This window comes from Megalopta genalis, chromosome 8 (genome assembly GCF_051020955.1).
Source record: "Megalopta genalis isolate 19385.01 chromosome 8, iyMegGena1_principal, whole genome shotgun sequence".
NCBI lineage: Eukaryota > Metazoa > Arthropoda > Insecta > Hymenoptera > Halictidae > Megalopta > Megalopta genalis.
In genome coordinates, this window is record NC_135020.1 from 17,778,503 (window position 1) to 17,802,733 (window position 24,231).

Here is a 24,231-nt window from a genome sequence, read left to right on the forward strand (position 1 = left end):
TTACAACATTCTTCCTGTGCTCACCTCAAAGAGTCATCATTCTACTTAAACAGCATTAGTCTACAAAATATTTTGAGATCCTTTCACCCGAAGTTAGAACAGATCAAAATGTTCCTTTGATCCTGTGCAGTTGTTGCGAGCTTGAGAACGCGATTACTGCCTTTGTTGTTAGAAATGTATCACAATTCTCGCGATACTGCGTCCCTTAACGATATTGAAACTAATTATTTCTAGACTGCGGATTTTACGATATATAAAAATATCATCGAATATAAAAGTATGAAAATTATTCGCATAGAGAATGAAAATGTTTAGCTTGGAAAGTATGAAAATGATTGACATGGGAAATATGAAAATTAGAAACATGGAAAATATGAAAATGATTAATATGGAAAATATAAGAATGACTAATATGGAAAATACGAAAATTATTCACATAGAAAACATGGAAATGATTAACGTGGAAAATATGAAAATAACTACATGGAAAACATGAAAAATATGAAAATGACTAGCATGGAAAACATGAAAATTATTCACATGGAAAACGTGAAAATGATTAACATGGAAAATATAAAAATTACTTACATGGAAAACATGAAAAATATGAAAATAACTAGCACGGAAGATGTGCAAATTATTTACACGGGAAACGTGAAAATGATTAACATGGAAAATATAAAAATTACTTACATGGAAAACATGAAAAATATGAAAATGACTAGCATGGAAAACATGAAAATTATTCACATGGAAAACGTGAAAATGATTAACATGGAAAATATAAAAATTACTTATATGGAAAACATGAAAATTATTCACATGGAAGATATGAAAGTGGTTAACATGGAAAACATGAAAATTATTCACATGGAAAACATGAAAATGATTAACGTGGAAAATATGAAAATGACTAGCATGAAAAATATGAAAATTATTCACACAGAAAACGTGAAAGTGATTAACATGAGAAATATAAAAATGACTAACATGAAAAATGCATTTCCATGTAACTTTTGGGAAACCGAGGCCGACCATCATTTTTCCTATTAAAAGAATTCGCAGTACGTAGACGCTTCGGTTGAGAACGACAACAGGAAGGATCAGTTTGCGGCGAGTGTGCGATCGTTATAATTCGAGGGTGCTCGAACAGTTGTCAGAATATGTAAGCCCCGGCAGTGGCTCGATGTAAATGTAGAGCTGTAGACTGTAAACGTATTCTTCCGGCGCCAGTATTGCGGAGAGAGCCACCACGTGGATTTCAGTTAGAACAAACAGGCTTGCTCTGTCACAGTTGACACCGAGCAAACAACCCGGGCGAATGTGTTTGTGCATTCTGGTAAGCCTCACGAATTTTAGGTTAGATCCGGCGCCAGGATTCGGTAGTTACCTATGCACTGCAACAAACGCGAAGGGTTCAAACAGGTTCGACAACGGTGCCTCTTACCTTCGGTCGTTGTCGGAGAGGCGTCGTTCGGGACGCATTCTTGCGTCAACGGCGTTTACGCGCGACGTATTCGCGAGGAGAACGGAAACTATCGCTTTATAGCGGTGATTAGCAATTTCGACAACGACGATTTAACGGATGATTTACAGGCTTTCCAAATGGGAAAGGACAGCTCGTCGCAGAGATAAATTATGTAATAAAATGTTTAGCGACGTGGAAGTTGTAAGATGAATAAATTGTATAACTTGCAAGATTCTGTAAATTTCCTAAACTTCAACAAAATATAACAATGCTTTTGCAATGCAATCTACTACATTATTTTTATTTGTTATATTTATGACATATTGTTGTATTATATTTATTTCGTATCGAAATGAGATTATATATCTCTGTTAACGATACCCGATCATTAGAGGTAATACAGGTAAAGAATAGATTAAAATTTGTCCACTTTTGTAAGAATTGATAACAACGATGAGATAGAGACAATGGAATACTTTACTTGAACGTAAATCGAAGATATGGTAAGATGCGATACAGTCGAAATAAGTAGATAATCAACGATCATTGCCAGCAGCTATTGTCAAATACTCGAAGTCAACTTACTTATTAAGTTTCATTGTCCACTCTTTCAACATATTTAACTCTAAAACCTACCGTGTGTCGGTCAAAATCACAAATTCCATATTTTTTAATTTACAGTTGCACAAATTGCAGACTCTTTCTTGATGAATAATTTGATGAATAATAAAATGAATAATTTTCTTACTCCGAGCATACGCTATAATACAAATTGTGAGAGGTCTAAACAAATTCTTGCTTGCCATCGTTGTCGTGTCATGTTAAAAAGAGGACAAACAAACAATTATCGCAAGCGAAGTGAATAGAATTTTCTGAAGAGAATAGTTTTACGCGGCAGAATAGAACATTCGGCGAAAATTGAAAGGATTTTCGCTATATTCGGCGTGCTCTCGATGTAAATATCGGCGAGATGAAAGGCGCGCGAAGAAAGTACGGTCGTTAAAGATACATATGTCTGCGGAGAGGACGGAAAAGGAGCGGGCGATCTTAATTATACATTCATAACGTTGGGAAGAGCGGGGGCCGATGGGGCGAGAATGGCGGGCGTAGTCAATGGAAATGAAATATCAAAGCTAACCCCTTTGGCCGGCGTGCCAAACGCCTCTCCAATATGGGATCTAAAGTGTTTTTCGATATCTTGAAAAATTCCAATGGCACCGCGCGTCCTTTCTTCGTGATCTTATTTGCTGTTCTCGACGTCTATCTTCGGCATAACTACGTTCCGGGGCTTCTATACTTTATCACGGCACCCGCGGAAATCGAGCGTGGATTCGAGTGCGATGACGGTGCATTTGCTCGATTTTCTTTTCAGCTGCAAAGACGCGGGTTCGATTATTTCGGCGGAGCATTTGACAGCGGCCAGACGCGGAAGTACAACGTTTGCGCGAATGGTGTTGACCCGAATTCGCGAGCTTCGGTCCCGACCATTATAAATTATGAATATCCTGTCAACATCGCAATATGACGCCGAACGCTTTGCATTCAAAGCCATTCCGACCCTAAATTCGAAATAGCTTCTTCTGACTCCCAGTATGTCCACTTTATATATGACTATTAGTGTATTCTGTGCACACGAAATTGAGTCTTGCGACGCGTACAACAGTTTTGCAAAGATACGAACAAATTTGGCAACGTAAAAATTGTTTTCAAATGCGATGTAACAATTTTTAGTGGTAAATTCTCCACTCGAGAGCACAGGGTTAATGGACATATATTTTTGTTTCAGAAATTGTTAAAACGGATAAACTAATTAATAATAATAATAAACTATTAAAATTTTATAAGCACAATATTAACATTCAACTCTGAAGAAATAACCTTTCGAGTAATATAAACGTCATTTATTCGCTCCTGGGAACCATTAATTCCATTTTAATATAAAAACCGCCGTATCCTCGCTTTATAAAAATTAGAACAATTTTATTCGCTATGCGGAATTTTTGTGTTTATATTTTATAAAGTTGTTCACGCAGTAAACTTATTTATACACTATCTGTATGCGACACAACGAATGGAATAAACGACTGCAATGGTAACGCGAGTAACCCGGGGTAACAGGACATTTATATCATGCGGTTTCGCGCTAACGTGCTTATAGAATTGGGGGAACCGCCGTGTAAAACAGAAGCTTTCGCCGAAAGGAGCGCAAAATTGAAGAAAGAACTGCGCGGAACTACGGCGAGGCCCGTGTTTTAAAAAATTCTAAAGATCTTTCAAGAAAAAGCGAAACAAGTGAAAATAACAGACTTCGTGGGAAAAAGCGGAGCGCAGGAATAAAGACGTCGCAGGCGGTGTCGTTTAATTGTGTTGAGCAGTGACAGCAGAAAGGAATTAACGCCCGTCTGACAATAAGATTAACTTTTAATGGATGTGTCGTTCGTGTAGCTGCGAAAGCAAAATAGTTTTCCCTGCTTTGGAACGTGATTCTGTGTAGTATACTGATCTTTCTGGCAATTTCGAGAGACCGAGATTTTCAAACAGCGATAATTTAATAAAAAAAAAATGCAATACATTTGTCGAAATTCATTTACTTGTTACCAAAATTATTTTGTGTTCGTTGCTTAGCAAAAAATAGTCGAGAATTTTCAATAACATTTTGGCGATTTTATCACTCGATTTACCATTTTCTCATAGTTGTTTTAAATTCGAAGTTCAACAGTTAAGCGTTTCTTAAAAAATTGTTGAAAAATTAATAAGGAAAAATTATTGGAGATATATGCGATATATATGTCATCTATGAAATAACGAATAACGAAATAATTCATTATTCGAAATTATTTCAAATGGATCGATATTATTAATATTATCAAATAACAGCATTGCGAATAAATGAAATATTTCAAACAAAATGAAATTAAATATTTCAAATAATGTTTTTATTTTCGTGTCGAAGAAAATTTGTCCAGGTGCGCCGTGCCACAAACCAGTTGTTAGCAAGTTCTAACCGCGAATACTTGTCCCTTTGTCCGAGCTTACATCTAATTCAAGCTTAGCCGTATGAACACATATTCTATGGGCGACTTTATCTGCGTGTATCGTAGACGGATAAGCTATAGAATATCATTGCAGCGTAGAGTGCAGAATCTAGATATATGCGAAGGCAGCTGCACGCATATAATGTGCCGCTAGCAGAGGATCTAAAGGCGCGTGGCGAAGACTGCATAAGGACTGCAGCCTTCTCGCGGATGATACTACACTCTGCGACAATACTGCTAGACAGTATGCACAGTATGCTGCAATATGCACGCATAACTTCTGATACGACTCGAGTGCTTGTCCTATAAAAATTGTTACACGACGAGTCTCATAATGCGGCCTAGAATCCACCATTCTCGGCGTGCATGCGAACGACTGGTTGAAAGTTACAAAATTATAATCGCGAACCACGATAATTTTTCTTGAAAAATTCTCTTTCGGAAAAATTGTAACTGTGTGCAGATGAACGATTTTGTACGCTTTCAGAATCATTCGTGGTTATCATTTTTAGACAATTTCGCGAGTTGGGTTTTCTGCGGTTCTCTTTGTCAACATGTCAGTCAACCCGATTTTTAATGAGCACCAAAGTCTATAATAAAAATTTATTTAGGACTATATTATTCTCCTGTCATAAATTCCTGAAAATGTCCTATTCGTTGTCCGATTTTTTGTCGTTGTTCCCGACTAGTAGTTTCTAAATATTAGAAAACGAGCGGCCGATCGAATGCGCTAAAAGTTCTGTGATCCGTCTCAAAGACTCGGAAGCTTCGGAATTTCCAAAAATATCGCTTCGATCGAATCACTTTCCGCATCTGGTCGAGTTGAAAATGATTCGCGTGAAAACATTTCGCGTGCCATTAAAAATAATGAAGGCGCTTTTGTGTCTAGCTTTCGGCGGCTCGGGCAGTATATTTGGCCAGGAACCGAAAGCAGGAACAAGCAATGCTCTCTCTTGGAATAACCGTCTATAGCTGGCGGCGCGAATGCATGCATCGCGGCGAGCATTAGTTGGCGCGTTAAATAATCCGAACTGCATTCACAGGCGGCCAGATCTCTCTACTTTCTTTGTCTATTCCCCTGTTTCATGGCCACTTAATGCGCCACGGATGTCCATAACGGTTTGGTTTACAATGGTGCCGCATTAATAATGTGATACGAATTACGGTGCCGCCGACGCCGACGCCGACGCCGCCGTCGCGTTGGAACATCGTGATGCAAATTGAAAGGCTGAATGGAACAGGAACTTTTCGAGTTAACTGATTTAACGTGGTCGAAATTATATGGGCGAGATCATGCTTGTTTTGCTATGCGCGCCGGAAAGTTACTCGGACGCGTATCCATCCTGCCGCGTTCTTTTTTCCGCCTTCGTTTTAACTTTGAAGTGTAGCATTTTCGAGGGGAGCAGGGAGGGGGCAGAAAATTAATTTGTCAAAGAGAGACGAATGCGCTGAAAAATATATGAAACTACAGTCTTCGCTGGCGCATGATGTATTCATGGAATGACGCGCGTTAAACTTCTGTACAGGTCAAACGGGAGGGCGAGCGAATTTTGTTAAAGATCTTCTGGTATCTCCGCCACGTGATAGAACGTTTCAATGAATTATTCGGTGGGATCCAGGCGAGAATTATGCAAGGAAAATTCTGTATTGTAGGTATCTCTGATTTAATGAACGTGGTTCTTACATTTTAAACCTTATAATTTTATCGTTCGGCATTGCTTCGAATTCCAGCAGAAAACTTTATGCAGTCTCTCCTAATTATTAATATAATTAAATAACGTACGAGATTTTTTTTTCGTGCAATAACTTACCGTTAGGTGGAAACTCGTAGAAGAACGCTGATCTCGGACTTAGGCAACTGGAACATCAAAAAGTTATAATTATACATTATGATTTTACGATGAATTATTTATTTTGCGTATCTACCTGCATGAAACTATTTTGATATTATACAGGGTGGGGGGTTAAATGGGAGGTTCTTGAGGCCATTAGAAGTAACTTTTTCCTTAGCGAAAATGCAATCCGCCGTTTCGTTTACGAGTTATTAACGAAAAACAGTGACCAATGAGAGGCGAGATCAGCTGGCGCGAGGCGGCCGAGCCATTCAGCGGAACTGAGCGTCGTGCGCTCGTTGGCCCGGCTCGCGTCAGCCGAGCTTGCTTTTCATTGGTCAGCCTTTTTCGTTAATAATTCGTAAATGAAGCCGCGGATTGCATTTTCGCTAAGGAAAAAGTTACTTCGAATGATCTCAGGAACCCCACATTTCCGGATTGAGAGACATTTTTTGGACACCCTGTAGAAAGTGACATTGCACAATCGTTATACTGTTGTAGAAATAAAAATATGGATGGCTCAAAAAAGACTTCCGAAATGCAACAAGACTAAGAAATGTTAAAAAATGTGCCTGTTGTACTTTGATCACAAACAGAAAAACAATCGTAGACAGACTCAATCTATAATTTGAAGAAATCTATGTAAAAATCTACATTATCGAATAATTAAAGCGGTATAAATTGCAGGAGGTTTTACCTATTTTTCGTATTAAATATTTTTAATCTGTTCAATTATTTCACCCGCAACACTATCTTTACCAATAGTTTCTTACAATTTTATCCAAGTGGAATTTTATCAATACTCTTCGAATTGAAATTTTATGTACTATAGTTTTAAGTTGTTGAATATAATTACACAATCCAGTTTGACATGAAAGCAATATTGCTAGTAAAAAGAATATTTTCTATATAGAGTGTTCATTTGAAAAATTCTTCATCTCAAATATTTCTTCTTTTCTCGCGTGGGAAAAAAAACCTGTAAATTAAAGCATAGGTTTTCATTTCAGAACACAAAGATTCCCTCTAAATAACATCAAAGCGATCACCAAGAAATCGAAAAAATCCTTGAAATCGAGTAACTTTTGCATTTAATATTTTTCCCAAAAATGCGTTGTTTTCGAGAAATCTCGATTTAAAGTTTTCAAATGAAACATGTGGTACGCATAATTTTGTAGAATATAATGTTTCATAGTATTGATACAATTTTAGTAGAAAATACTTCGATTACAAGTGCAAACATCAAAGCGAGCTTCCGAGATTTCTTATAAATTCCATCCACTGGCGAGGTTCCCTGAGATTCATGAAACGCTGACCTAATCCTAACTCGACAAATGGCGCGTAAAACCGTAAACAAATATCTTAATAGCGTTGGTAACAGCGAAGTTGACTGTCGTGTTTTCTTAGCGCACTGTATTTGCCGAGGTATTCGAAGAATTCCCCATGGAGTGGCGAAGGGCTCGTCGACCGCGTATGGTAGATTAGGCCGGAATGCTCGCACAATGATTCCCGGGCAAGGCTGGTGTTCCGTGGGCAAGACTAATCGTCTTATTGGTACGAATCGACGGACCCTGTTCTATCGATCGTCCAACAAAGCAATCTACCGTGGAAATACAGTCTCCGCGTGGAGGGTCGACGGTTCACATGCCAGGGAATCGGTAATAGATGGCGATGTATCATCCACGTATCCCGATACACCGTTCTGTAATACTAACTGCATACTAATAGCGGTCTTTGACGAAAAGCTAACATCTCGACAGGCAAACCACGTTGCAATTCCGGCCGGACCCCAACTGCTGCTTCTGTCCAGACCTCTCGACGCTTCTCTCCTCTAACCTATTCTCGTTCTCTCCTTTCTCCTCTCTTCTTTCGCCAACTTTCTCTTTCTCTCTAATTATCTCTCTCCGTTTCTCTCCAATTATCTCGATCTCTTCAACTCTCTCCATCTCTCCCACTCTATCTCTGTTTCCGTCTGCCTGTCTGTCTGTCTCTCTCTCTCTCTCTCTCTCTTTTTCTATGCATCTTTCCAACTCTCTCTCTCTCTCTCTCTCTCTCTCTCTCTCTTTCTATGCATCTCTCCAACTTTGTCTGTCTGTCTCTCTCTCTCTCTCCCTCTCTCTCTCTCTCTCTCTCTCTTTCTATGCATCTCTCCAACTCTGTTTCTCTCTGTCTTTCTCTCTCTGTGTCTCTCCAACTCTGTCTCTCTTCTTCTCTCTATGCATCACTCCAACTCTGTCTCTCTCTCCCTTTCTCTCCCTCTCTGCATCTCTCCAACTCTGTCTCTCTCCCTCTCTCTCTCTTTCTCTCTCTTTACATCTCTCCAACTCTCTCTCTCTCTCTCTTTTTCTATGCATCTTTCCAACTCTCTCTCTCTCTCTCTCTCTCTCTCTCTCTCTCTTTCTATGCATCTCTCCAACTCTGTTTCTCTCTGTCTTTCTCTCTCTGTGTCTCTCCAACTCTGTCTCTCTTCTTCTCTCTATGCATCACTCCAACTCTGTCTCTCTCTCCCTTTCTCTCCCTCTCTGCATCTCTCCAACTCTGTCTCTCTCCCTCTCTCTCTCTTTCTCTCTCTTTACATCTCTCCAACTCTCTCTCTCTCTCTCTCTCTCCCTCTATCTATGCATCTCTCCAACTCTGTCTCTCTCTCTCCCTTTCTCTTTCTTTTCTCCAATTCCCTTTCTCTCTTCTTCTTTTCAACGCTCTCTACCTCTCTCTTTTTCTCCGATTCTCTCTGTTCACTCTATCTCTGCAACTCTTTCTATCCCTTTAATAAGGAAGAATTTTTTTTGTAGGTGTTCGCCACCGATTGCTTTTGTTTACAAATATGTTATAGATAGACTGTGGATTCTTAGTTTCTTTTAATAGGATTGATGTCCCAGTTTCCGTGCCTGTCCCAATTTCCGTGCTTCCGAATTAAAAATGTATAGAAAGAGAAAAGTGTTATATATAAATTGATGATCTATTTTTCTTCGTTATGTTTACCTATCAGAAGAATTTAATTAGTACGTCTTGTCAAAAATCGTAAGAAACGATTGCTGAAGATTTTCGTATAAATTAATTATTGATGTGATTTACGTCGCACGAAGCGTACATTATGTACACGGAAATAGGGGGCACACAATCATGTGTAGAGCTACTGGAAAAGCATGGAATTATGGTCAGAAACATCTTTTTTTATTTCATTAATAAACATTATTAAATTACTAATTTTTATCATGCAAAGAAATATGTTTAAAATAAAAGATATCTGAAAAATCGAAATATATTTTTACAGTGCATTAAATGAAAATTATAGTGTTTTAATGACAGCTTACACCGAGATAAGGATGACTGACATAAATCATAATTTTTTAGTTAGGAGGCGAACACCCCAAAAGGCTTGCTTGTAAGTCTCTCTCCCTCTTTCTCTCTCTCTCTCTCTCTCTCTCTCTCTTTCTCCCTATTTACGTTTCTCTACCCAACCTTCTCTCTTTCGCTCTCGCGCGCTCTCTCTCTTTCTCTCCCTCTCTCTCTCTTTGGCGCACCGGCGAGAGATGATTGCCTCTCGAGTGCACCCTTGCCCGAATAGATTCGTAATTGTTCTACCGGTTACGTGCAAACGAACAATGTCCGTTATATCATCCGAATTCTGTTGCTATTAGCCCGATCGCAATTTGACGACGAGCTGCGCGAATCAGCGAGGAATCGGACTGTCCCGTGATCAATTTCACATATAAATGTCCCCGAAATGAACGATTCCCAAGCGGAGAACCTCGAGCCTGGAACCCGCGGTCGATCTCGATCCTCTGAGAACTCGGGTAACGAGAAAATCATTACGTAACCCTTTTATGGTAGTTTCGCCATATTTGAAGAACGTGAGTTTCATTCTTGATGAGCTGGTGGTTATTGACAAGGATTTATTGTCTGTAGAACTGCTGAAAAATAAATTTCTCCAAATTGTATATTCTCTTTATGCAAACAAAGATTGCTAGAGCGATTTTTGTTGTCGAAAGTGACCATTAGATAAAATCTGAATTATTCGGTTGGTATAGTATTTATGGATTAGACTTTTGATGACACTTTTACGGTGGTAATTTGACTCGTTTAGTACATTATTTAGATTTAAATCCAAAATACAGTAAATTCTCTCTAATTGACCCTCAGCTTGGAAATAAAAATAAACAATTTAGGAAAAGGAGGTACGATCGAGCCATGCGGCTTATTTTTGTAGTTACCGATCGTCAACAACTATAAAAACGAGCCGGCTCGAATAATCGTACCTCCTCTTTCCAAATAGTCCATTTTTGTTTCCCAGCTGAGGTACAATTAGGGAAATTTTACTGCACAAGTACACAGGATGTCCCAAAATTATTGTACAAGCGAGAAATAAGGAGTTCCCGAGGTCATTTGAAGTAACTTCTTCCGCAGCGAAAATGTAATCCGTTGCTTCGTTTACGAGTTATCAACGAAAAACGGTGACCAATAAAGAGGCGAACTCGGCTGACGCGAGGCGGCCAAGCCAACGAGCGCACGAAGCTCAGTTACGCTGATTGGCTCGACCGTCTCGCGGCAGCTGATCTCGCCTCTCGTTGGTCACTGTTTTTCGTTAATAACTCGTAAACGAAGCAGCGGATTGCATTTTCGCTAAGGAAAAAGTTACTTCAAATGACCTCAGAAACCCCTCGTTTCCTGCTTGTACAATAATTTTGGGACACTCTGTATAAAACGATCATTAAACCCGTAGCTGTGAAATTAATTACTAAAAAGCTTCGAATATTAGGATTAATATTAAAAATGTCATGGTTCCTCGGAAAACGATAAAATCAGAAAACATCCTGAAAATTCTTTCGATCGAAGAAGACATCGCAATGTACACTAATTATACCGCAACAGAATAAACAACCGCTAAGCTAAGCTATTATAAAAACAAATAATACAAATGTAATTCGTTGCGTTAATAACTAGAAACATTGATAAAAGAGTTTAGTAACGTTTCCAAGTCCCGCAGTTGTCGGTTTTATTATGAATTTTTAGACGGTAGTTATTAGCGCGCGCGCGTTACTGTACATATTCTTCCATCGTGCGAAAAACTCTCTGTCAACGTAATTATCCAGTTTCATCATTGTCAGGTTACGAAATACGACGTTTAAATCGTTCGATCGAAACGTATCTCGTTTCGTACGTTTCCGCGTTGTACGTTATCGCGGGCGAAAGAAAGCTCGGGCTGCTGTTTACTCTAAAAATTGTATGTTAATTCCTTCGTTTCTAATTAAGAACTTCCTTTGAAGTTTATTTTAAATCCAAATTTAATTAAAACTGGAATTTCCCCGTATGTACAGACGGAGCGGGATAGAGAGAACGAGAAAGAGAGAAAAAGAGAGAGAGAGAGAGAGAGAAAGAGAGCCAAACCGTTTAAATGCAAATGCTTAAAAAGTCAATAGGCACACGCCGCGGCATCGTCAGCTGAAATCGTCAGCTGAAATCGTCCGCGGCCACGATAGCCGACATTTTTTTCCGGCGCGGTACGTTTTCGGCCGCGTTCCCTAAACGTATGCAGATTAATATGGAAGTTCATTTAGCGGAACGGTATAAACGTTCGTCTTTCCGAGTCGACCGGAGCATCTGCGGCTCGCGGAACACCGGCCGCATGGTCACGGAATGGAAACGACGCGTATCAGGACCGGCGCATTAACATGATTCCGGTATAATCACGTACGGCGGGATTCTAACAACGAATGAATTCGTGCCGGGCCCGTCATTACTCGGTCCGCGAAAGGCACCGCCGCGCGCCGATCAAATTTTCAGCGTTTTATTCGGAACAGTCGCGTGATCGATGCTGGCGGCCGGTCACATTTGCCGAACTCCAGAATGCATTTAGTGCGCCGAGTGTCACGCGAATTTTAGGAGCTTTGCTTGAGCGTCGTTCATTTCGCTTGTTAAGGAGGTAAGAGTGCTATTTAACACTTTAATGGCCCGTACGTCTACGCAGTCAAACGTCGCCAGAGGCCGGCAATATTTATGTAAATTCATGAAACAATTCAACATGCGCGATCATACACGTAAAACACAAAAAAACGACGACAATAACAATACGTTTAATACAACAAATTTCATATTTTTCCATTGTGTGATAATTGTCAAAGCAATCACCTAAATAATTATTAACCCTTTGCACTCGAGTGGTGACTCTGACTAAAATTGTTACACCACGTTCCAAGATAATTTTTATATTATCAAAGTTTAGATATAAAAAATTGTTAAGAGTCTAACTGTTGTATGAGTCACAAGACTAAATTTTGTGTGCAGAAAATGCACTTTGTCATGTAAAATGGAAATATCATAAGTCAAAAAATTAATTTAGATTTACAGTTAAAATGGCTTCGTGTGCAAAGGGTTAAAGCATCGCACAAATGTTGTGTGTGCGGCCATTAAAGTGTTAATCACAGTTATAAATTTAGTCGACGGAGCTGTTTTAAACTCGAGCTGTCGTTCGGTTCATTGTAATTTTCACTCTTTACTGCACGGTTTCTTTCCCGGAACAAAAAATCTAGTTCTAGTGCCGTTTATAAAGTTGTATATCTTGTATACTGCACGTCGGCCGCCGAAAACAGCTCTTGACGAGTTGTCGAGGTCTACAGTAGCACATAAAATGAATGACGACCCCATTGGCGACCTCCCAGTATGTCAAGGGATTAAATAGATAAAGGTTGAAAACAAATGAAATGCAAAAAAAAAACAAAATAAATATTAAAAAAAAACAGAACTTGTTTATAACTCGACCTAATATTTACATAAGTTCATAAAGTTGTGCACAAAAGTCTGTATACATTAGTTAGAAATGTTTAGAAAAGAAACAGGGTTTGTTCTGACTAATAGACGTCGGATTTTATGCACTCGCGACAAAATCGAATAGATTAAATGCAAAACAATAGAAACACTGAGAGAATTGAAAAAATACTGCTGCACACGGGTCTCAACTTGCTAATTATTAAGAGAAAATAAACATTTCTGGTAACTTCATTTTCAGGAAATTAGAACAGGCGATTTTTATGTTGCATAAAAATATACAGCAAGTTGGCCAAGCCGTGAGAAAGTGTAATGTTTTCTTTAGGTTCGTTCGGCCGAAAAATAACTGAACGAGAAGGAAGAAACTATAAAGATCGTTACTGGACCAGGAGAATATATAATAGTAATATAGTAATTATTTATGGACTGTCATGGATTATGATCAAATCGAAAATCGGACATAAAATCAATCAAAAATAAATCACAAAAGCATAATAAAAACGAAAAATCTTCCGCGTTGTCCTTCACAGTGATTGCACATAAAACAACATAAAACTGTCGCAAAAAGTGGCAATAAAGTTACGTCGTCAATTTTCCAGAATCCATCTAATTTGATCTAATCAATGAATTTATCTAATTAAAACACTCGGAACTCGACTGATCGTTTTAAAAGTATTTCATTCGCCGATAAAAGCAATAGAACATTAACACGTTCCGTGCCACGTGTACCATCGATGGTACACGCTTGCATGTTTACTTAGTGAACTGAACAAATTGTTTACAAGAAATTTAGAACCGAAGAATCAATTTCCACCGCAAGAATGGGCGTTGATAAGTTTTTGTTACGTTGTTATGTGTACGAGAATTAATAATTGCACGTATTACATCAAGTTTTAGTAAAATATCAAAGTGTAAAGATTCGAGTAAAAAAAGCTCGGCACGGAACGTGTTAAGACAAAAAATTAACAAGCGGAAATGAAACCGTTTCCCTAAACGCTCCGTGAGAACCATGTGAGTTTTGTTGCACTGGTCAGCATTTAACCGTTCTTTACCGTGCTCGTTGTCAACACAAAATGCAACCGGCCACAATGGAAGATTACTTTTCAATGAAACGTCATAGATTCTGCATCGCACTTTTGCGAATTCGCCGAACGAGATGACGAACGCGCCGAATCATTTTCCCCGGTGTATTTTCATTTTCATTTTACATTTGTCAGGATATTAATAAAAATTGGTGTGCACCACTGATAGCGGTATTTCTCGGCGCGATTGCACGCCGCTGGAAGTACATCAATTTCACTTTCGTAACAGGTTTAGTATCCGAGCGCGACGATTTCTCGTTCAGATCTATCTTAATCTATTGCGGCAACGAACGATGCTGTAAATAAAAATACACATTTGAGTGATATAGCCGGAGCAGAAGTGCTTCTCAACGGGAAATCCCATTTTCTCGCTGGGCGACGTAAACGTGGTATCGATCCCGATGCTAAACATTATTGAGGGTTATATGCTATCTACATATATCGTCAATTAAAATTCGGCCGTTCTGTCAGCGGTCCGATAAAAATTCACGTACCGTCGATAAAATGAAAATGTAACCTGCAAATCGATGGCATATCTCTGCTGCCGAATACTATCGAAACTGGTCTAACAAAAATTTACGATTCCCCTAATGATACGATGGCAGACAGTGCACATTTATTCGTTTACGTCACTTAGGTGCTTCAGTTCTCACTCGCTCGCGTCAAATATGTTTCACGAACGTACAATCGAAATTTCTTCACTCCGATACTAATAAAATTTAGATAACAGAAATTTTCTTTTAATCAACGTGAATGTGAATACAGTGGTGCGTGTTATTATAGAGGCAAAGTAACGTTTACGTTGTTACTGATGTATAATCGAAAACTTAACAATATATATAGCAATGTATATTTCTATTTTCTATTATTTCCGAATGGATATATGTATATATATATATTTATGTATAAATATATATGTATTTATTTATTATAAATATATATGTTTATATATATTTATATATTATTTCATTTATATGTATATTATATATATATATATATATTATTTATTGTATATATAAATTATTATATATATTATTATATTATATTATATTATATTATTATTATTATATATATATATAATATATTAATAATTAATATGTTAATATATATTTTTCGAATATGGATTTTGGTTACGTTTTTGTACAGATATCACTAAAAATGTAAAAGTTACTTTCAGTCCGTAATTATTCACATCACTGTAATTTATAACACTACGAATACAGTAATTTCTCCCTAATTCGCGTTCAGAGTGCACACAAAAATTGACAATTTGGCAAGAGAAGATACGATTATTCAAATCTTCGTGCCTCGTTTTTATAATTGTTGACGATCGGTAACTATAAAAACGAGCCGCGAGACTCGAATAATCATCATCATCCCAAATTGTCTATTTTTTAAATTGCTGTTGGAATTACTGTACTATGATACATGGTACAACGAAATAACTATTCGATGAATCACGAAGAAAATGAATAACGTGCTAACTTTTCAATTTCCATTAAAAGATTAAGCGATTTAGATCAATGAAATAGCTAATATTTGATTGGAGGATTTGGTGAATCTACTTTTGATTCTTACGCCGGGGGGGATTGGAACGACAGGCGGTTAAATAAGGGTGTTGATATTCCGTTCAAAGTGCGCATTAAAGGCGATTGTAATGGATGTGTAATCGCGGATTGCATCATTGACCGTGTGACAAACGGGCGTCACGTATTCGTGTGCAGAACCGTGAACAATTAACACACACGACCTATTCGTCACTCGAGCACGCCTGTGTCGACGCTAATCAATTGGACGACGATCGTCTGATCTGTAATGGTGTGATAACGAGGCAGAACATGTGTCCCATCAACCGCTTAAAATACGGAAATCCTACGAAAAGATTTCCCAAAAATCTAGTCACTGTCCGATATAATATTTTCATGCATCACTGAATATTCAATAATATACATACAATAGTAACATGTTCTGCACTTATGAAAATGTGTTTGTAAACTATGTGAAAAATTTCATAGGATATCCACATTGTTTTTATCACGCAGAATTTTATAGTTACAAATTATTATGCCCATTTCTACGAAATAAAAAATTCTTCGAGGCATAATTGTCAACGATTGTTTTAAGGCTTACTGTATCGAGCGTTAAAAGTGACTTATAAAAATGACAGGATTTAATTTCGTCGGATATTTTGAAATTTTTATATCAATACGGATAAATAAATTCAATCAATGATTTCCGATGGAAGCATCTTTATAGGTTCAATAATTGTGGAATAATATTTACAATTCAAAACGTTCGTTTCACCGGCGATGATACGAATCATGTAGATTTTTTTAATGAAAATATTTGAGTGTAATTTTTATGAAATAAAGAAAAATAATCGCATAGAATTAATGGACGCTTTTGATTCTAATCTTTACGAAATAAAGAACAATAATCGCAGAGAATATTCTATCTATCTGATTTCTATACAAGAAAAGAATTTTGGATATTCGATACTTTTTTGCAAACAGAAAAGACAGTTGTATAAATAATTGCTAATGGCCCACAAGATTCAATGTCCAAAAGCAACAACACAAAGTCAGCAGAAGGGATGAAAGTGGAGTTAGGAGAAGTTGTTACCTTTGATAAGGCTGCTGATGTCCACCAGGTGCTATCGTAGTATTTTGTGCGGCGAGAGCGAGTTTCTGTTGTCGGTGTTGAAGCATTTGTCTACTGAATACTCCGTATCCAAAGCCATAGATTTCGTCCTCTTCTTTGTCGCTCAGACAGCTCGAGGGCTGCACAAAAAAAGGAACATTCTCCCTTATCCTGTTATTTTTCTTCTTGCCATTGAAACCTCCAGTTTCCCTTGCGTGGCAATAAAGAAGACCACCTTCTTTTCAGAAAATATTCCGTACACAATTACTCAGAATTACTGTTTTCAAAGTTGCAGTAATTTTGAAAATTCGTTTCGCTGGTCGATCATCGCGTAATTATTTTCTGAACATTTAAAACTATTTAGCACTGTTGCACGAACGTGGAAATATGTCAAATATTAATTCGAAATTGCAAAAACAGATGCGGCATTATCGAGATCTCTTAATAAATCAATTTTTAACGATAAAACAGTTGAGATGTGCAATTTGTTTGCGCAAAAAAATAATCAATAAATCAAACTTCAATGATTTTATGCTTCAAAAGTTACTGTTTCTGTTGAACACGACGCGTCTGATCATGGTCGATCATTTCTACTTAATGTAGACATTGACGTTGAATCAACGTGTGCTGTTAATAGAACTTATATTTAATGCAAAGTTTTACACAACAAGCAAAAGTGAACGGAGCACGTGAAAATGCATAAAATGTAATAAGAATAATTAAAAGGTAAATAAACAATACTATTTTTAATTAAATTCAAGAGCGACTGTGGAACGATACTACTCACAGATACCAAAGATAGAGATTAAGAAAGAATTTAATGAATTAACTTCCCCGAGAACGATTTAAAATAATTTAAAATAATATCGCTGATTATTATTTTTATTCTATCCTGCCCTTTTATCCGCCTAAATTTTATGTTTCAGAAAATAATTTTCTGAGAACAAAACAACGAAAGCAGCAGTTTGTCGACAATTCGTAGAATCCATCTGGCAAGCAGCCGCTAATAAAGTGACTATTTCAACAGTAGTGTTGCCACTGGAAACAAGTTTCTACGATTGCGGGAGAGAGGCAAAGAGCAAAATGTAAAATCGGTGTAATTATGTAATGTATGTACCAAGGAATTCTGTCGGAGTTAACGAACAAAGGAAAAGTATAAAGGAGAGACTGACGAAGACAAACAGAGAAAGGAGAATGAAAATCAAGGGCGGCGAGAAAAGGACAGATTCACTCACCGAGTATTTTCCAGGCACGTAAATGGGCTGTGAATGACTGGTGGTGAGTTGAGTGTTGGGCATTCTGGGGGAAGCATTTGTTTCACGGCGGCGTAGTTCCTCGAGTGGCTCCAGGACGTCTCCGTAATGTGTTCTGAAGAGGTCTGCATATCTTGAAGCGAGCCCCTCTAAGTAACCCCTCTCACCTTCCTGTAACAGGCATTCGAAAAAAAACGAAATGTCAGAGGGGTGTCTTTCCGTAGATACCTGGCTGCAAACTATTCTTCTTAATGCTACGAATCGTTTTACCGCAGTAGCCGACAGTTTCTTATTACGGCAGAACCTCCGTTATCGGAAATGATCATTAAGATCGTGAATAGCCGGATACTAGAACGCTTACTTGGACAAGCTGCTGGATTAGATCTTATCTTTTATGTAAATGTGATTGCATTTATCTGTTCATAAATCAATCAAATCGGATATTGGTTAGTCGGAATTACATTTGAAATTTAGAATGAAAGAAAATGTTTGCACATTTTGATTGTCACGTCGACCGTCGCAAAAATTGTGTAAAATTATAGTATTTTATTGAATCAAATTAGAATGGAAGAATTAAGTTGTATGACAAGAATTACATTTTCAATATTCTTACGTTTTGCGGATCTTATGAATAAAATTAGAAAGATGTAATAAATAATAGATTAGCAAATTAATTTTTAAACCTGAGCAAATAATTCCGTCACTCGAATATGGTTGACATGGCGGTTAAAGTGTTGATGTGGTCGCATTAACTATGGAGTCATTAGCGTTCACACGTTTTACAGAATTAACGTGGGTGACAAATAAGTGCATTAATATTTATTTATATTAATGCATTTATTTATATTAATGCATAATAAATGCATTAATATTAATTTATATTAGTGCATTTATTTGTCGTCCACGTTAACTTTACGATACAAGAATATGGTATATAAGTCAATGAATTACGAAAGTTCAATAGGTTCACAAATTTTCCACGAGTAAAGGACAACATTATTTTATAACGCTTCAAGTTTCTAGATTCGAAGTAAAGGAGAACGTTTCGCATGTTATTTGCTTCGATTAAATTCGTCCCCTGGGTCACTTTTAACAGGGTAACGAGTTCGTTCCTTGTTTACAATAAATAGCCAAACTGGATAATAGCGAATTTAAGTATCAGAGGTGCGGATAATCGAGGTTCTATCGCACTGGACTGTGAATATTAATAAAAGCATCGTAAAACTAGCATCTATCTGCTGTGTTTCTCGCTTAGAACAGTTTTATCGCGTGCATGAAAATCCACAGGTCCACTTTCAAGATATTTATAAAATGTTTACTGGCAATCGACGTGTTAATAAAGGTATTCGAATATGTGCGTCTCCGTTTTCGTGGATAGAGAAAATATTGTTCAAAGCTGTTGGAAACTGGAGAAACAATTGCTTCGCCACTTTATACGCGAACTTTATTGAGAAATGCATAAAATAAAGCAATAAACCTGACATTCATTATCGCTTCTACATAAATAATTTCGCGTAGTTTGGGAATTCTTTATTATATATTGGTGGATACACGAGGTCGGGCCGGGTTTACGATACGATCGTTACGTGTTGCTCTTTTCATAATTAAAGGTTCTGTGTTCGCCTCTGTGGTGTGCGGCACTGTTTCATTCTTATTTACCATCATTCTTACTTATATCTTATCTTATTTACTTTCCATTTGTCGGTTAGTCTGATCTCAGAAAGTATACTAAGTGATATTTAAGTAGACACTTTATTAACAACTTTCTTACAGACGATATCACGTTGAAAAAAGAGCTTAACAATTTTCTTCTGAATAATAATTGTATAGAAATTATCGAATTATGTTTCCGAGAGCGACTTATCGTTTCCCGTCTGAAATCGGGTATTATTATTTATTGGCTCGTGTGCATTGCCTTATAAAAGTAAGAAGAATAGTTACTGCAATATTGCAATGAATTCTATCATTTTCCACGAAAGTATCTCTATAATTGGAATAATTGTAAAATGAGAAACAGGCGATTAACCGTGGTATGTTTGATATTAAGGGAACCGTTGAGAAAAATTATCGACAGCAAAATAAAGTGTTAACAAATTACGAAACGGTAGTACATAATCCTAAATGAATTTTCCTCTGTATTTAGACCAGTTCCTCGTTGATACACCGATACCGGCAACGATCCGAACGACAGACAGTCATTACCTATTAATTGTCGAACTTTCCACTGGCACAAACTCGAGTCCATGAATTTGTTTCCTACGACGTCGCTCGATAAAGGATACGCGATCCGACCAGCGACAGGAACAAGCGACCCTTCGGTGTTCCGTGTGCCGACATGTACGTACACCCTTTGACAAGATTGTTGGGCTACGTGGGTGTGCCAAGAAGAGACGGGTAAACGTCAAAGAACGAGAAAAACAAGAGAGAACAAAAATACAAGAAGTGCAAGAGGAGAGGAGAGGAGAGGAGAAGATCGGCGCACAGCCTCGGCGGAAGTCGCATTAATATTTCAGAATTCCACTTTTGCTGGTTCCCGATTCGGCTTCGTGCCGTCCGTGAAGGGACTACGCTCCTTTTTTCTTTCAAGCTTTAAGAAAGCGAGAAGAGGGATTCACAGAAGGTTGGAAAAGGCGGAGGAGAATACTTTGTCTGGCTTGAGTCTGCTTTTATTTACACTATGAGCGTCGCCTTTCACCCGGCTGCCATCGCCCTCTACTTCCGCGGACGATCGTACGTTTCCTGGACCTGAATCGCGTTTATTGCCTGTCCAATTACGTTACAGACCCAAATTTTCAGCAGATACCGACGTTACGCGTTCATTATTTCCTCGCGAGAGGAGAAAATAATCGATCTTTTTATCGCCATTGTCTTCGTGTTTCTAGACACGCGGTCTTTGGAAATTTTGATTGTACATTTGCCAAGTGCGATTAATATACGCGAACGTTATTTAGTTATTTACACTTTTCTCTCTCATTTTCCATTTACCCATCGCGAATATCCTTCGGAAATCGATGAACAATAGACCGCGCAACGAGCCGACTGTGTCGCAAATGTAAGGTAATCTAGATTATCGGATTTTACTTTCTTGTTGCATTAGTATCATTGTACTTGGGTTACTTTGCTACTCTTGGACTGAATTGATACTTTGATCATTCTTGAATATTGGAGGAACTAATAATGGCAGTTGAACGATTTTTTTTTTTAATATTTGTATCTCAAGTTTTCTTTAACTTGTAATGGAGTATCCTCTGAACTGATTTTCTGATTTTGGACAGTTGGGTCTAGATCTTGTAGCTAATTTGTTTCATGATTTTAAACTACACTGTTCTAACTGTGTGTTTATTAACACTGACTGCCGCGCCAGTAACCTGCAAAATTTAATAAGACGAAAGTATATTATAATTGCTTTGTCAACATTTTTACGTTTCGCAGATTATAATAAAATTAGGAAGATACGCTAAATTATTGTAAAACAATTTTCAAGTCTAAGTAAATAATCATCTGAGTCATCCGCACATGGGTAACGCGGCAGTTAAAGTGTTCATTAGAAATTCTCCGACTCTCTTATTAGGAATACAAAGTGTCCCAAAAATGTCTCGTAATCTGGAAATGGGGAGTTCCTGAGGTCATTTGCAGTAACTTTTTCCTTAGCGAAAATGCAATCCGCGGCTTTGTTTACGAGTTATTAACGAAAAACACTGACCAATGAGAGGCGAGCTCTCCTGGCGCTAAGCGCTGGGCCGAGCCAATCAGTGGAACTGGACTTCCACCGCTCGTTAGCTCGGCCGCCTTGTTTTAGTTGAACTCGCCTCTCATTGGTCAGTGTTTTTCATTAATAACTCGGAAACAAAGCCGCGGACCGCATTTGTGGTAAGGAAAAAGTTACTTCGAATGACCACAGGAATCCCTCATTTCCCTCGTTTCCAGGTAACATACTTTTAGGACACCCTGTATGTATACGGTATCGATGCAATACAATGGTTTTGCTACTGCATTGCCATAGATTCGGTTTTTCACAGATCATACAATGATCCCGTTGCGCACCCGGTTACATTTTGTCGCGTTCGGCTAATTAAACTTTTTTCGCCGTGCGTGACACACAGGCTTGGAGCAGCACAGAGGGTTTCAATAACTGCTGATACATCGGTTGATCGAGAACGTAACAATGAACGTCGCGTACAAATCTTTGCCGGGCAGAAATCACGGCCTCACGATATTGCATGGTAACAAAAGAATCTGCTATTTACAATCGACCTATATCCTTTCAGCACGAAAACAAAGCCGGCAAAAGCGCGGGCAAATTCGTCCATCCACTCGTGTAAATGCAGGCGTGCAGAAGATAGACAGGTGAGAAGTATCGGCAGGATAAAATCTGGTAAAGGAACGATGCTATGATAAAAAAGTGAACCCACGCAATCCTTTGATATACTAGCGTCGAATAGGGTGGATGTCCCAGTTGCTGTCGATGTCTTTATAACACTGCCACTTCAATTATTTTACTTAATGGCGAAGTACAGTAAATTCTCCTTGTCTTTTAGCTTGTAAACAGAAGTGGATAATTTGGGAAAAGGAGATGCGATTATTCGAGTTTCGCGGCTCGCTTTTATGGTTATCGACAATCGGCGACTATAAAAACGAGCCGCGAGGCTCGAATAATCTCGCATCTCCTTTTCCCAAATTATCCACTTCTGTTTACAAGCTGAAACGTTTATGGCGCGCGCTATTGGAAATTAAGTTGTAAGGCAAGGGATTACATTTGGATTTCGTTGTAGGTAATATTAAGGAAACATTGCATACTAATATTTATAAATTAGTATTAAAAGGCGAATTTACTATTAACGTATCAAAAATGCGACTGGCATAAATAGAATAACGAAAAAGTCGAAAAGGATAGCGATAATTTTATTGTTCATCTCATATCTGCTGTAATAAATGAATTATAAACATATTTAATAGTTATTTGAATAATATAAACGAGTAAAAGTAGCGACATTTATTGCTAATTTATAATAATTAGTGGTGGCAGTATTGGGAACAATGTTATTTTGTTCTGTCCATTTGATTGAAAAATTGACAAATTCGTTTGTTTGGTCGAATTCGAGTAATTTTTGCATGTTGCTTTTACTTATTTATTGCCCCTGACGTTTGAAATGCGCGCATAATCATTACGCGACAAGAAGGCAGCTTTGTGTTTACATTCCCCCTCTTACTAGCTGCGGCAGTGGTGCGTCTAGTAAGAGGGAGAATGTAAACACAAAGATGCCTTCTCGTCGCGCGAGGACTGTACGTAGCATTATGTTTATTTATATGCACTAACGTACTTATATAACAGGACTTTTTTAAACGATTTTTTAAATGACAGCTATAGGGATATTCCATTTCCTTGTACATTTTCAACTAACCATCAATTAACACATAATATTTATAACATTAAAGAATGTTCTTTAATAAGAGAGATCTTAAAAGCATTATTACGCAGCAAATTGGAATTATTTTCAGGTTAAACAACTTCTGAAACAGGCAATTAAAGTTATGCTGTATCAGATCGAAAGACATTCAACTTGTAAGACTGAAGTTAAATCAATTCGAGACTAGAGCCGAGCAGAAATTATTTTACAATGCCGCAACAACGCGAAAACTATACCAGATGAAACTAAAACAGTTTATTTCCCCACTATCGATTGAAAATAAGTTGTTTTCTTTTAGTCAAAATTGCATTATGCGTATTGAGTTTGCGAATAGAAATTTGTTTGCCGAGCAAACTAACTCGTAACAGTTGCGGATGTTGTTTTAACCAGCTTCGTACGGACGATTTTCATTTCACACGGTAGATTTCCTCCAGTATACTAGAGGATGCAGTGTATACAGATCCTTTCTATACAGGGATCTGTATGCAAGGATCAACAGAGAGTTTTCAGTTTGCAAGTGTACGCGACACGTTCGTAAAGCGGAACGGAATTGACGCATGCTAAGGTTTACAGTCGAAGTTCATCAACGAATTCACGTGCAAGCCGGAAGCATATTTTTTCCCGCGAGCTCGGCGCAACGTAGAGATCGACCAGTCATATGCAAAGATACACGGCCGGCGCAGTGCCACTCATAAGTTTTCGGACAAATAATTCTTCGCCGGCGTGCAGCCGTTGATGGTGTGTAAAGGCC

The 24,231-nt window shown here is 37.9% G+C and overlaps 1 protein-coding gene across 5 annotated transcripts in view; it reads right to left on the reverse strand.

Annotated features, from left to right (window-relative positions):
- LOC117227652 (uncharacterized) overlaps positions 1-24,231 on the reverse strand; it is a 664,926-nt gene that overhangs the window by 92,523 nt on the left and 548,172 nt on the right. For all 5 annotated transcript variants that reach the window (XM_033483090.2, XM_076524316.1, XM_076524319.1 and 2 more), the window contains 3 exons: positions 18,055-18,243; positions 16,802-16,959; positions 6,315-6,361 (listed from right to left, as the gene is read on the reverse strand). In XM_033483090.2, coding sequence (XP_033338981.1) covers positions 6,315-6,361; positions 16,802-16,959; positions 18,055-18,243 — 394 coding nt within the window. The remainder of the gene's footprint in view (positions 1-6,314; positions 6,362-16,801; positions 16,960-18,054; positions 18,244-24,231) is intronic.